This window comes from Hyperolius riggenbachi, chromosome 10 (genome assembly GCF_040937935.1).
Source record: "Hyperolius riggenbachi isolate aHypRig1 chromosome 10, aHypRig1.pri, whole genome shotgun sequence".
In the NCBI taxonomy this organism is placed as follows: Eukaryota; Metazoa; Chordata; class Amphibia; order Anura; family Hyperoliidae; genus Hyperolius; species Hyperolius riggenbachi.
Window position 1 is genome coordinate 49358937 of NC_090655.1, and position 13392 is coordinate 49372328.

The window sequence follows — 13392 nt, forward strand, 5'->3', positions numbered from 1 at the left end:
AGAGCTACCGCAGTGTTTCCCTCCTGGTTAAAGCGATCCAAGCAGCTCTTTTTTCTGCAATTCGTCCTGGTTTCTAATAGCTGTAGGATATGCCATTTTGCCCCCTCCCCTTTCTTCTGCCCTTATTTATCCAGGGGAAGGTGTGAATGCAAGAAAGTGTGACTTCTCTAAACTGTTTGAAGCACAGTGTCCTATCTCCCCCCTCCCCAATGATGAAAGCTCTTGTTTGCTCAATGCTACTGATACTTACAGCTGTTGTTAACTGCCTGCTCTTTCTGTGACAGCAGGCCGTAGAAAAAGGGTAACAAAAGCCTCTAAAAAACATTTCAATGTAAAAAGAAGAGGCAGAATGGATTTTTTTTAGTAATGAGCCACATTGTTAGCATGACTGTGCTTTAAAGATGGGGCTAACAATGCTGCTTAGTTCACTTTAATACAATCACCTGTTGATGCAATGGGTAAAAAAGGAGGGGGGAAAGTCAGTGGCTCTTTTTTTTTTACTCTGAAATGTACATGTTTTAGGTCCATTTTTACATCTTCTAGGAGCTGATTGATCACATCTCAGCAGCTTCTGGTTGGGAAATGAGTCAGACACTTATCCAAAGCTTCCCTTTTATTAGGTCTCCTCCAAACAGCGGTGAATCTGTCTGTAACGAGGACCCAGAAGACTCTGATCGAGATGCTCCATCATCGGACAGTTCAGCCAGATGATAAGAGAAGAGGAATTGCTCTGCACCTGCCACCACTGCCTCCAGAGGGCGACACTGGATGTACAGACAGAGTTCTGAACACATACCAGTGGCTGCTGCCAATGTAAAGGGTGCAATACTGACCATGGTGTGGTTTGGAGGGATACTCTCACTTATATATACATATAGGGGTGTGATGATGCTTTATCTTGTATGTACGGATGCAATAACGTCTGTAGATACTGTCTATAGATATGTGGGGCTCGGCATGATTCATGTTGCTCTCTTGGGAATATTGCGGGGAATGTATTAGTGTCACAAGCCGATGGAATCTGATGTATTACATACATACGTAGGGTTATTCAGTATGGTGGCCTTGTGTGTCCATACCTCTCAGTGACTCATAAAAAGCCAATTATGTTTTATAAAAAGTCCCCTATAACTAATACAACCTATCCGTCCAACAACACCTAGGGCACTGCAGCCAATTCCCCCCTATCGGGATGCCTCCAGATAAAGCCAAGTATATTTAGGTATACAGCTACATGTGACAATATAAACTTAGTAAAAGACAGCACTTCTATTAGCAAGCTTAAATGCACTTCAAAAGAAATTGGTGTTTCGTGGTCACTTGGGACCCCTTCTCAAGGCATATAGAATTTATTTTCATTATAAAGCTTGAGTACCAACTAATGATCAATTCAGAGGCATCACATTTCTATTGGGCTTAAAACTTTTTGTTGGCACTAAGCGCTACTGTTCAGCCTGTTAATTCGCATTCCCAAGTGTTCTCACAGCGTTTTATTTCTTTTTTTTTACTCTGTTTAAAGTAAATCTAGGACTATCCCTCCTCCTAGTCATTCTAATTCCAGTGCTGACATTATTTGGTCACTCCCTGCTTAGACCCCAAGTCTGTCCACCACATCTCTACAGTGGCCCAGCTTCCTGCAATGCCTTCTGGGAGGGGCAGTAGCACATGCTACTTGTGTACTCTGTCAGAGTACCTTGGTTTAAATTAAGTACAAGGGACTAATAAGGCAAGTCATTAACAAGCTGGGCCCCCTATAGCGACCATTATAGGTTGAAGGAGATTGTTGCCTATGAAAATGGATTCAGGAAGTCAGGGTCACGACAAGTGCTCGGCGAAAGTTACCTGGCAGGTGGCTTACAGAGGCAGACATATGATTGTTGAAGTTGAAAACTCCAGTAAGATATAAGGGAATTTCAGACACGAGGGGTCATGATCTGTTGAGGAAAGTGGGGCAGGAGAGGGAATGCAAAGCAAAAAAAAAAAAAAAATGTATAGATACATATATATTACTATTACTACAACCAAGACACAATATGCCACTACCTAGTCAAGTTTCCACAATTCTATATAGATTTGTGTCAGCAGTAACATAGAAGCCGGTCTTTCATCTACCAAGACATTAATGAAAAATATTGTAAAAAAATTGGCCCTAGAGCGGATCCCTGTGGCACACCACTACTAGCCCCAGTCCACCCCACATATGTTCCATTTGCCACCATCCTTTGTCTTCTACCCAGTTTTACTTCCCATGTGTATATATATATATATATATATATATATATATATATATATATATATATATATTAATATATATATATATATATATAAATATATATATTAATATATATATATATATATATATATAAATATATATATTAATATATATATATATATATATATATTAATATATATATATATATATTGCCCCACTCAACGCTGCAGCTTCAATGTCTGTACCAGAATGTTAAGAAGAAACAGTGTTAAAAATGATCAAAGTGTTACTGACTCTGCTGCTCCTCCTCACTATCTCGCGTGAGTGAAACTGGATCACAGCTGGTCAGACGACTGTAAACTGAAATATGGTTCCTGCGCTTTGCACATCACTACTACTCCTTGGAAAGCCATACTGAATAATCCTGTGTATGTAGCTTTTTGCTGCCTTAACGCTTTTTGTATATAAGAAATGGAAATGCTGGATATGTGTATATGGGGTGCAGCCCACTCTCACACACAAATTTCTATAGCTACTGCCCCCATGTACAGAAAACTGGATAAACTACACAAAGATATTTATACAGGCACTGCCCTCACGTATAGAAAACTGGATAGTTCTACAGAGCTATTTCTATAGGCGTTACCCCCATCCATAGAAGTATGGATAGTTCCACAGAGATATTTCTATAGACATTGCCCCCATGTATAGTAGTTTGGAAAGTTTTAAAGATATTTCTGTAGACATTGCCCTAATGTATAGAAGACTGGATAGTTACACAGGGATATTTCTATAGGCACTGCCCAGTTCCACAGCGATATTTCTGTAGACATTTTCCCCCTTGTACAGTAGTTTGGATAGTTAAAGATATTTCTGTAGACCCTGCCCTAATTTATAGAAGGCTGGATAGTTACACAGGGATATTTCTAAAGGCTCCGCCCTCAGGTATAGATGTCTGGATAGTTGCACAGAGAGATATTTCTATATGTCGTTGCCCGCATGTATAGAGGACTAGATAGAGATTTCTATAGGTTGCCCTCATGTATAAAAGACTGGATAGTTACAGATAGATTTGTATAGCCACTGCCCTCATGTACGGTGGGGCTTAATAGTTTGTGACTCCTTTGGAATTTGTAACATTTCTGCAGAAATTTGAGACATGATCTGTTTTTCACGCAAGTCCTAAAACTAGATGATGGGGATGATAAAAACCTAGATGAATAAACAAATCTAAGGCCCAGTGCACACCAAAACCGCTAGCAGATCCGCAATACGCTAGCGGTTTTGGGAGCTGATTTTAGAGCGATTCTAGGTATGTTTAGAGAGGTTTTCTAAACATACCTAGCGGTTTTGGGTGCGTTTTTGTGTAGCAGATTACACATATTGTTACAGTAAAAGCTGTTACTGAACAGCTTCTGTAACAAAAATGCCTGGCAAACCGCTCTGAAGTAGCGTTTTTCAAAGCGGTTTGCATTTTTCCTATACTTTACATTGAGGACGAAACGCTTCCGAAATCCGCAAACGCGCAGCAGGAGGTGCGTTTGCGGCTTGGCAAAAACCTCAAACCGCCGGTGTGCACCATCCCATTGCAATACATTAGCCAAGCGTTTTTCCAGGCGGATGCGGCCGGCGGATCACTCCAAAAACCGCTCGGTGTGCACTAGGCCTAACACCTTATGAATGTTTAGTTACTGACGGGAAGGCTACAGGGCTCATTTCCATCATACAACACAGAGCGGTGCGCTCAGCGCGGCTGTGTTTCACGCGATTCCTCCAGGGGGCGGCGCTTGTGATCCCATTCATTATAGTGAATGGGATCGCGGGCGCAATCACCCTTAAATGCAGGCAACCATGCGCTGCAATTCAGACGCGAATCACAGCCCATGTATGGAAACAGAGAGTGCAGTCTATGTCTATGCCCTCTCTGATGTCCCTGAAATCGCGTTTCCATATGCACAGCTGAAAGCGCACATATGGAAACGAGCCCCCAAAGTTAGATATTTGTTTGATCCTCTTGGGCAGCAGTATCTATAAACACGTCCGTTCTTTATATTATAGCCCATTGCTCCTTACATAACTGCTTCATCTCAGGGATTTCTGCATCAGTGCCTATTACAACATTTCCATAGGGTTAAGGTCAAATTCTGCCACTCCAATACATTAACTTCTTTCTGCTTAGACCATTGTTTGGTACATTGACTTGTGCATTTAGGTTCATTGTATTGCTGCACGACCCAGTTTCTCTTCAGCTTTAGTTCACAGACGGATACCTGGATATTTGCTATTCGGATCCAAAAATAGCAAAAGAAGCCCAAATCATGATAGTACCACCACCATGTTTCACAGATGGGATGAGATTATTATGGTAGACTGGAGTGGTTGCCTTTTACCAGTATAATAAATTTCCTGTAGTTTTATCTCATCTGACACCACAGAATGTACTTCGAGCAGCCCTCTGATGTTTCCATGCGGTCTTTAGCAAACTATAGACAGCAAGGTTCTTTTTTTGTTATTAGTGTTCTCCCCATGGTGAACTCAACACTGGCATTCCCCAATGCAAAAAAGAGGTCTACTGAGACTGACTTGAGCTTCTGCGAGATCTCCTGGAGTATTACACACATTGCTTTTAATATGATTTTTATTGGGTGAACACTCCTTGGGAGGAGAAAAATAGCATTGAATTGCCCCACCACCACCACCACCACACACTTCTACACTGACAGTGGACTGGGGGGTCACAGTTCTATAAAGAGGAACTTTAGCGTAAGGGGAAAAAATAATAAATCGATACATTGCAAAATAAGAAGTTAGAAAATAGAAGAGAGATCAAGAAATGATTGATATTCGCCATGTCATTTGTTCATATTGTTTGATCCACAAACAGCCTGCACATCATTAACTTTACTACTGGCGGACAAGAAAAAAAACAAAAACTAGACAGCAGCAACTGCCAGTATATATATATATATATATATATATATATATATATATATATATATATATATATATATATATATATATATATATAAATAATCACACAACCCAATAATGAGATAGGCTCAAAGGTTGTTTTTATTTATAGATATACATATGCACAAAGGGAGACACAGGTTGTTTGGCAGTTGGAAACAGCTGTTATTTCCCACAATGCAACAAGGTTCACAGACAGGAAACTGTCAAGACCTAGGTCCTGACATCACACTGTGGGAGAGGTTTCACAACAAGATCAGCCATACAATCCCCCCAATGATCAATTCAAGAAAGATTTCTCTTGGAAAAGGGGGCGTCACCTACTGATTGAGATAAAGTTCAATCCTTGGTTACAGTTCCTCTTAAAAGATGTCATTACTAACTTCAAAAACTGCTGCAGAGGTCATTCCAAATCTTCCAGACCTGATTTGTGAGTATTGAGGCTTGATTCTCTAAAGAGTATTAACTGTTAGAACGCCCGTGCTAAGCAGTTAGCACGCGAGGTGCTGTGCGTACATCTTTACGAGCGCTACCGTTTGCGTGCGATAATGCGGACTTTTGCGCGTAAACAAGCCCTTGGACTGGAATAGTAAAGAGACAGATTTTGGTTCTTTATATAAGAACAGACCTCCAAAGTACACACCAGATCAGCCTCCCATTGACTGAAACAGCGGTCCTACTCAAAATGAACTGGTAATCCTAGAGGCTCAAACACATATGTAACTTGGATTATTTTCCTCAATATATACACAAGTATAAGGTTTTGGACTTCTCATGATCTAGTTTTAGGATTTGCGTGACAAACAGATCACAGGTCATACCGTTACAGGAATATTGTAAACTTAAAATGGGTTCATAAACTTTTATGTGCTACTGTGTAGAAGAAGACAGTTAAACACCAATATTTCTATAGGAATTGCTCTCGAGTACAGACCATTGGATAGGGACAGATATATATTTCTATAGGCAGATTGTAAAACAGATATTTCTATATCCATTGTCCTCATCCCATATATAGAAGACAGGATAGTTATTGCATCTAGCAGATCATATCAGGGCTTCCCACGCGTCCGTTAATGAGGAACGGTGTAAATACAAATATTTCCCCAGATCAGTTACTGCAACTACCATACAAATCTCTGTCTCCTTTTGCCTAGTCCATAGTACCATGAAAGATTGCTATAAACAGTCCTCCTGTAAAGATTAGGAGCCTGAATTACTAAGCTTGTCCTGAGCTAGACACCACCAGAGTACTAAAATAACCCAACAAACCCAAACAGGATTTATTAAAAGACTGGCTGCTATAAATGGTGTGCGAGGACCTAACTTTCATTAGAAACTATCTGCTTTTTATCCATTTGTGTTTTCCTGCAGTCATCTACTATGTGACGGTTAACATTTGTGTTCAGTATTACTTTAAAGGACAATTGAAATTAGAGGTATGTGGAGGCTCCCATATTTATTGCCTTTTAAACAATACCAGTTGCCTGGCAGCCCTGCTCATCTATATGGCTGCAGTAGTGTCGGAATCATACCAGAAACAAGCATGCAGCTAACTCACAGACACACCTGATCTGCTGTATGCTTGTTCAGGGTCTATGGCTAAAAGTATTAGAGACCGAAGATCAGCAGGATAGCCAGGCAACTGACACTGAAGCAAAAAAAAAAAAAAAAAAAAAACACATGATATAATGAATTCCATGTGTGATATGGATAATTAATATAACATTAGTAGCAAAGAAAAGTTTCATATTTTTATTTTCAGTTATATAGCTTTTTTTTTTCAATAACATTGCGTCATTCTGCCATACTTGCAATTGCAAACCACACACTGTATTTTAAACTATGAAACAGCAGATCTAATGACTCTTCAAACTTTTCTACAGTAAAACCTTAGAGTACTGGAGCCGAAGTTCGGGTACACAAAAAAATCAGATACTTACCTATAGAGCGGTAAACCTTAGGATCCTATTGATGCTTCCCTCTCTATTCCTTGGTCCCCCATTTCGGAGTGCGGCCCCGCGAAAAATTAGCGACAATGCATTGTCCCTAATCACCCGATGTGAACGAGAGCCACACGTTCAGCAACGGGGGGCTTGTAAGATCATTTGGATCCTGAGGTTTCCCTCTTTGTATGGTTAGTGCAGATTTTGAACCCGAGCTTTGGCTCGGGGTGGGTTTAAACAAACAAACTGTGAGAGAGACAGGTTGAGATGAAAACAGCACTGTAGCCAACCAAGCTTGGTCAGAGAGCTCAGAGAAGCTCTTTTGCATAGATAACAACTGAAGTTTCTTAACTCTTCCTGTACTGGAAACAATTGTGCAACTAATGTTCTATTTCTTAGCTGTACTACGCATACAAATCATTATCTTATAAGGTTATTTTCACTTTGGATTCTGTTTAAAAGGAAATAAATATGGCAGCCTCCATATCCTTCTCGCTTCAGTTGTCCTTTACCATGATGTCCAAAACACGCCTAAACCTTCCTAGGAGGAAAAGGAAGCCCAGCAACCATCTCCTCTCTGCTGCTGTTTCTCATTCTCTCTGCCATTGTATTAGAGAATATATAGGATAGAATGGATATTGCCAGTGTGGTGTGTGGATGAGATGTACATTGAGCACGTGTGTGTGTGTATATAATTCTATACATATCATCACAGAGCTGTCTATAAATGATGTACATACACATGTGATAATACAGATCTACAACCCAAGAGACTCTCACTGCCTCGTTATTTACTGCTCATTGTGTGCAGAACCTACATCATGGGGATGATGTCACAAAAATAAGGAGAAATGGGAGCCTACAAGGATTGGTTTGCCCAACAGACTAGTTCAAAAGACCTCACTTCCTGTATTTGGTCTCAAGTGGATTACTTTGTGATCTGAAAGAAAACTTGCGAGAAGAAAAAACACAGCAAAAGTAAGTTACTTTATTAGAGGGATGTCAGTGTACGACCGTGTGCAGAAGCCTCAAGTGCAGAGTAAAAAGCCATGTGCAAGCCAATCCGTGCTACTGTATAGGCCATTTTAGCCTGTACACAGACTGTAGCACAACCACATGCACAAGCCACTCCTTGCCACTGTACAAGCCACCCTTGCGCCTGCACATGAAAGGTAGCGCAACCGCATGCAAAAGCCGCTCCATGCTACTGTACAGGCCATCCTTTCAACTGTACAGACAGTAGCACAACCAAGTGCACAAGCCTCTGTGTGCTACTGTACAGGCCATCCTTGTATCTGTACACAGACGGTCGCACAACTGCGTGCACAAGCCACTCTGTACAGATACAAGGATGGCCTGTACAGTAGCATGGAGTGGCTTGTGCATGTGGTTGTGCTACAGTCTGTACAAATACAAGGATGGCCTGTACAGTAGCACAGAGTGGCTTGTGCATGTGGTTGTGCTACCGTCTGTGTACAGATACAAGTATGGCCTGTACAGTAGCATGGAGTGGCTTGTGCATGTGGTTGTGCTATTGTCTGTGTACAGATACAAGGATGGCCTGTACAGTAGCACAGAGTGGCTTGTGCATGTGGTTGTGCTACCGTCTGTGTACAGATACAAGTATGGCCTGTACAGTAGCACAGAGTGGCTTGTGCATGTGGTTGTGCTACCGTCTGTGTACAGATACAAGTATGGCCTGTACAGTAGCATGGAGTGGCTTGTGCATGTGGTTGTGCTACCGTCTGTGTACAGATACAAGTATGGCCTGTACAGTAGCACAGAGTGGCTTGTGCATGTGGTTGTGCTACCGTCTGTGTACAGATACAAGTATGGCCTGTACAGTAGCATGGAGTGGCTTGTGCATGTGGTTGTGCTATTGTCTGTGTACAGATACAAGGATGGCCTGTACAGTAGCACAGAGTGGCTTGTGCATGTGGTTGTGCTACCGTCTGTGTACAGATACAAGTATGGCCTGTACAGTAGCACAGAGTGGCTTGTGCATGTGGTTGTGCTACCGTCTGTGTACAGATAGGATGGCCTGTACAGTAGCACAGAGTGGCTTGTGCATGTGGTTGTGCTACCGTCTGTGTACAGATAGGATGGCCTGTACAGTAGCACAGACTGTAGCACAACCCCATGCACAAGCCACTCTGTGCTACTGTACAAGCCATCCTTGTATCTGTACACAGACAATAGCACAACCACATGCTACTGTACAGGCCATCCTTGTATCTGTACACAGACGGTAGCACAACCACATGCACAAGCCACTCTGTGCTACTGTACAGGCCATCCTTGTATCTGTACACAGACAATAGCACAACCACATGCTACTGTACAGGCCATCCTTGTATCTGTACACAGACGGTAGCACAACCACATGCACAAGCCACTCTGTGCTACTGTACAGGCCATCCTTGTATCTGTACACAGACAATAGCACAACCACATGCTACTGTACAGGCCATCCTTGTATCTGTACACAGACAGTAGCACAACCACATGCTACTGTACAGGCCATCCTTGTATCTGTACACAGACAATAGCACAACCACATGCTACTGTACAGGCCATCCTTGTATCTGTACACAGACGGTAGCACAACCACATGCACAAGCCACTCTGTGCTACTGTGCAGGCCATCCTTGCATCTGTACACAGACCGTAGCGCAATTGCGTGCACAAGCCGGTGTGTGCTACCGTACAGGCCATCCTTGCTCTTGTACATGGACAGTAGCGCAAATGCATGCACAAGCCTCTCTGTGCACATCCTTGCTCCTGCATACGGACAAGAAAGGGTCCCAAGTGCTAGATTAGTGGGGTGAGGGATGGGGAAAGCCTCTAAACCAGCGGTAGGGAACCTTCGCTCTCCAGCTGTGATAAAACTAGAAATCCCAGGACGCATTTGCCTTAATTAATCACGACTGTGGCTGTCGGTCTCCTTCACTGCATTGTGGGAGTTGTAGTTCTCTAACAACTGGAGAGCCAAGGTTCCCTACCCCTGCTCTAAACTATCCAATGGCGTCCGCTCATTGAGGTATCATTTGCAATTTTTTCTCTCATAGGTACACTTTAACGATTAAAGCTGGGTTATTTGTTATCAACATAACCAGGGCAAAATGGAAATTTCAGTAATCAGTATAACTCATTAGTCTATAACTTTTTATAACAGAGTTTCACAACATTTTATTTGCATGTACCCCTTGTAAAACCCTGTACTCACTAAGTACCCCCTAGCATAGTAAACATTATCACAAGTACCCCTTGACAAATACAGTTGGGTGCGAACGTTTGGGCAACCTTGTTAATCGTCATAATATTCCTGTATAAATCGTTGGTTGTTACGATAAAAAATGTCCGTTAAATATATCATATAGGAGACACACAGAGTGACATTTGAGAAGTGAAATGAAGTTTATTGGATTTACAGAAAGTGCACAATAATTGTTTAAACAAAATTAGGCACATGCATACATTTGGGCACCACAAAAAAGAAATTAAATCCATATTTAGTAGATCCTCCTTTGGCAGAAATCACAGCCTCTAAATGCTTCCTGTAGGTTACAATGAGTGTCTGGATTCTGGTTGAAGGTATTTTGGACCATTCCTCTTTAGAAAACATCTCTAGTTCATTCAGGTTTGATGGCTTCCGAGCATGGACAGTTCTCTAACTCACACCACAGATTTTCAATTATATTCAGGTCTAGGGACTGAGATGGCCATTCCAGAACGTTGTACTTGTTCCTCTGCATGAATGCCTTAGTGGATTTTGAGCAGTGTCTAGGGTCGCTGTCTTGTTCAAAGATCCAGCCCCAGCACAGCTTCAGCTTTGTCACTGATTCCTGGAAATTGGTCTCCAAAATCTGTTGATACTGAGTGGATACAATCAAATCTTCAGCGCTAGTTTCAATAAAAAAGCATTAACAATATTTTATTTAAAATCGAGGTTAGGGGTACTTTAAGTGTAAAAGTTCTGAGGCTTTTAGCTTCCAGAGACACAAAAATGACTAGATCTAGTCGGAACTGGAGAGGATCATTGTTAGAATAAAAATGGTGAGCTTCTGAGGGGAACTGATGGCGAGGTAAGAAATATTCATTTGCAGGTACATCATGTGTTTAGTATAAATAATTTTACTCAGGTTCAGGTACCCTTTAATGTATAAGAGCCTAAATGCAATGCTGTTCCTTCTTTGCTCAAAAAACTAACTTAATTTGTTTTAAGAGCCTAAATGCTTCTCATAACAGAGTTAGTACAAGTGGCTGGATTCATTATTTAATGACATATCCAGAGAGCCTACACTGGGCCAGGAACCAATGTCACCAGAAAGCCTAGCAGTGTTGTATCCCCCACCGTGGCTTATTTTCAGACTACAGATTAGCAGTGCTGTGTCCCCACTGTGGCTTCTGTTCACACTGACTGATTTATAAAAGCTGACTCTCACCTCTCATAAACCTGACAAGGGGAACAGCTGCAGAGTAGCGTCTTTCTTCTCTGACATACACCACACAGGCTCAGAATATGAGAGGACCGTCTACTCATGGCTGGGCAATGCAGACAAGCCACAAAGTCAAGTTCAAGGATTTGAATAAAGGTTTTCTTAGGGATCAAAGAACTTTTTCCTCCTCGTGTAATGATTACCACATTTATACAGATCAAAAGAAAGGATCTTATTATGCCAGCATGTGCAGAACAAATCAGAACTTGGTGTATTACTCGCTGGAAAAGCCACTAACAGGGTTCAGGTACAGAGTTCGGGTACAGAGTGCCCCCCCCCCCCCCCAACAGCAGAGCAAGCCTCAAGTTCTTCCATATTTATAAATTGAATTTTCTTATCCTCCATGTGTTCCTTTGTTGAGAAATGCACTTATTTTGACTCCATTGTCCTAGTGACGTTTTTGGCACAGCTTTGCCAGCTTCTACCAACCCCCCCAAAAGCACCGCCACCCAATCTGGGCTTATTGGGGGACTTCAGGTCATTACTTTCAATAAACAGCAGATCCCTTTGTAGAGGCATCATCAGGGAGCGCTGTAAAACCAGCGTCGGAGATTTGGGTGCAGCCAGCGCCGCCATAGGAATTACGGCTACAGCGGCGGTCAGTAAGTCATTTGAGCACTGTCAGAAGACGCAGCACAAATTACTATAAGAACACTAATTCAGCCGCCAGCAATAGCTGTAAGCCAAATTACATCTTTCCCCCATTGTCCACGCGACCTGGAGGGAGAATAGTAATTAGCACCACCTGGGTTTTTTCAGGAGTAGGGTAAGCCATATATCTGCTTTATCCTGCGCCCAAATTTCCTGGCGGCTTAATTGTATGTATGCATTACCAACTGCTGCGGTTTGCTGGGTAAAGGAAGATTCCAAGAATTGTCCAGGTAAAGAAGTCACTTCCATTAAAACTCACAGTCATCCTCTTCAACTCCAGACACCTTTTATTTCTCAGCCCTCCAGCATAAATCCCATCGGCTTCTTCCAATTTGACTTGCAACATATTCTGATTGGCATGCTGCTGTCTAAAGTTTACAATTACTTGTGAAAATTTCCAGCTACCAATTTTATGCAATTTTCATTTTCGTACATGAATCTATTCTCAGCTGCATCAACTTAATCCAAGCTAAGATAAAAGAGATAATATACCCCCTTTGCTTTAGCTGAAGCTACTTGGCACTGAATACGATTTAACTTGTTGTTAACCAGTACTATCCTAAATCCCTCTCAAAGTTAGACGCCCTTATCTGTATCCAGCTTATTTGGTATTGTGCTTGACCATTGGTACGACCAAGATGCCAGACTACATTTTTTGCCCAAAAAGCAGGGAAACTCTGACATCAACAACTACAGGCCTGTGGGCCTTATGCTGGGTACACACCATACAATTTGTATGAAATAGATTTCCATTCACTTCTATGAGAAATTGACCAGAAAAACTATAAAAAAATGAGATCGAACATGACGAAAATGATCTATCAAACCATCGATCTAACAGAAAATTGTATGGTGTGTACCTAGCATTACATCCAATATCATGAAAACCTTTGAAAGAGGGATCCTGTTCCACATTAAACTTATCACCTCCCCCGTACTGAATCCATTCCAGTTTGCGTTCAAAGCAAACAGACCCACCGGTGATGCTGTCAACATGTGCCTAGAACTCACAAATGACCACCTGGATAAACTGAACATGTATGTCAGGATCCTTCTACTGGACTTCAGCTCGGCCATTAACACCATCTGCCCCCTCACAATTCAGAACAATCTA

At 41.8% G+C, this 13392-nt stretch overlaps 1 protein-coding gene and 1 long non-coding RNA gene across 3 annotated transcripts in view; one reads left to right on the forward strand and one right to left on the reverse strand.

Annotated features, from left to right (window-relative positions):
* IFFO1 (intermediate filament family orphan 1) overlaps positions 1-2254 on the forward strand; it is a 41683-nt gene extending 39429 nt beyond the window's left edge. The window contains exon 9 of the mRNA XM_068258256.1: positions 621-2254. Coding sequence (XP_068114357.1) covers positions 621-711 — 91 coding nt within the window. The 3' untranslated portion in view covers positions 712-2254. The remainder of the gene's footprint in view (positions 1-620) is intronic.
* LOC137537321 (uncharacterized) overlaps positions 1-13392 on the reverse strand; it is a 106365-nt gene that overhangs the window by 67348 nt on the left and 25625 nt on the right. The gene's annotated exons all lie outside the window — the stretch shown is intronic.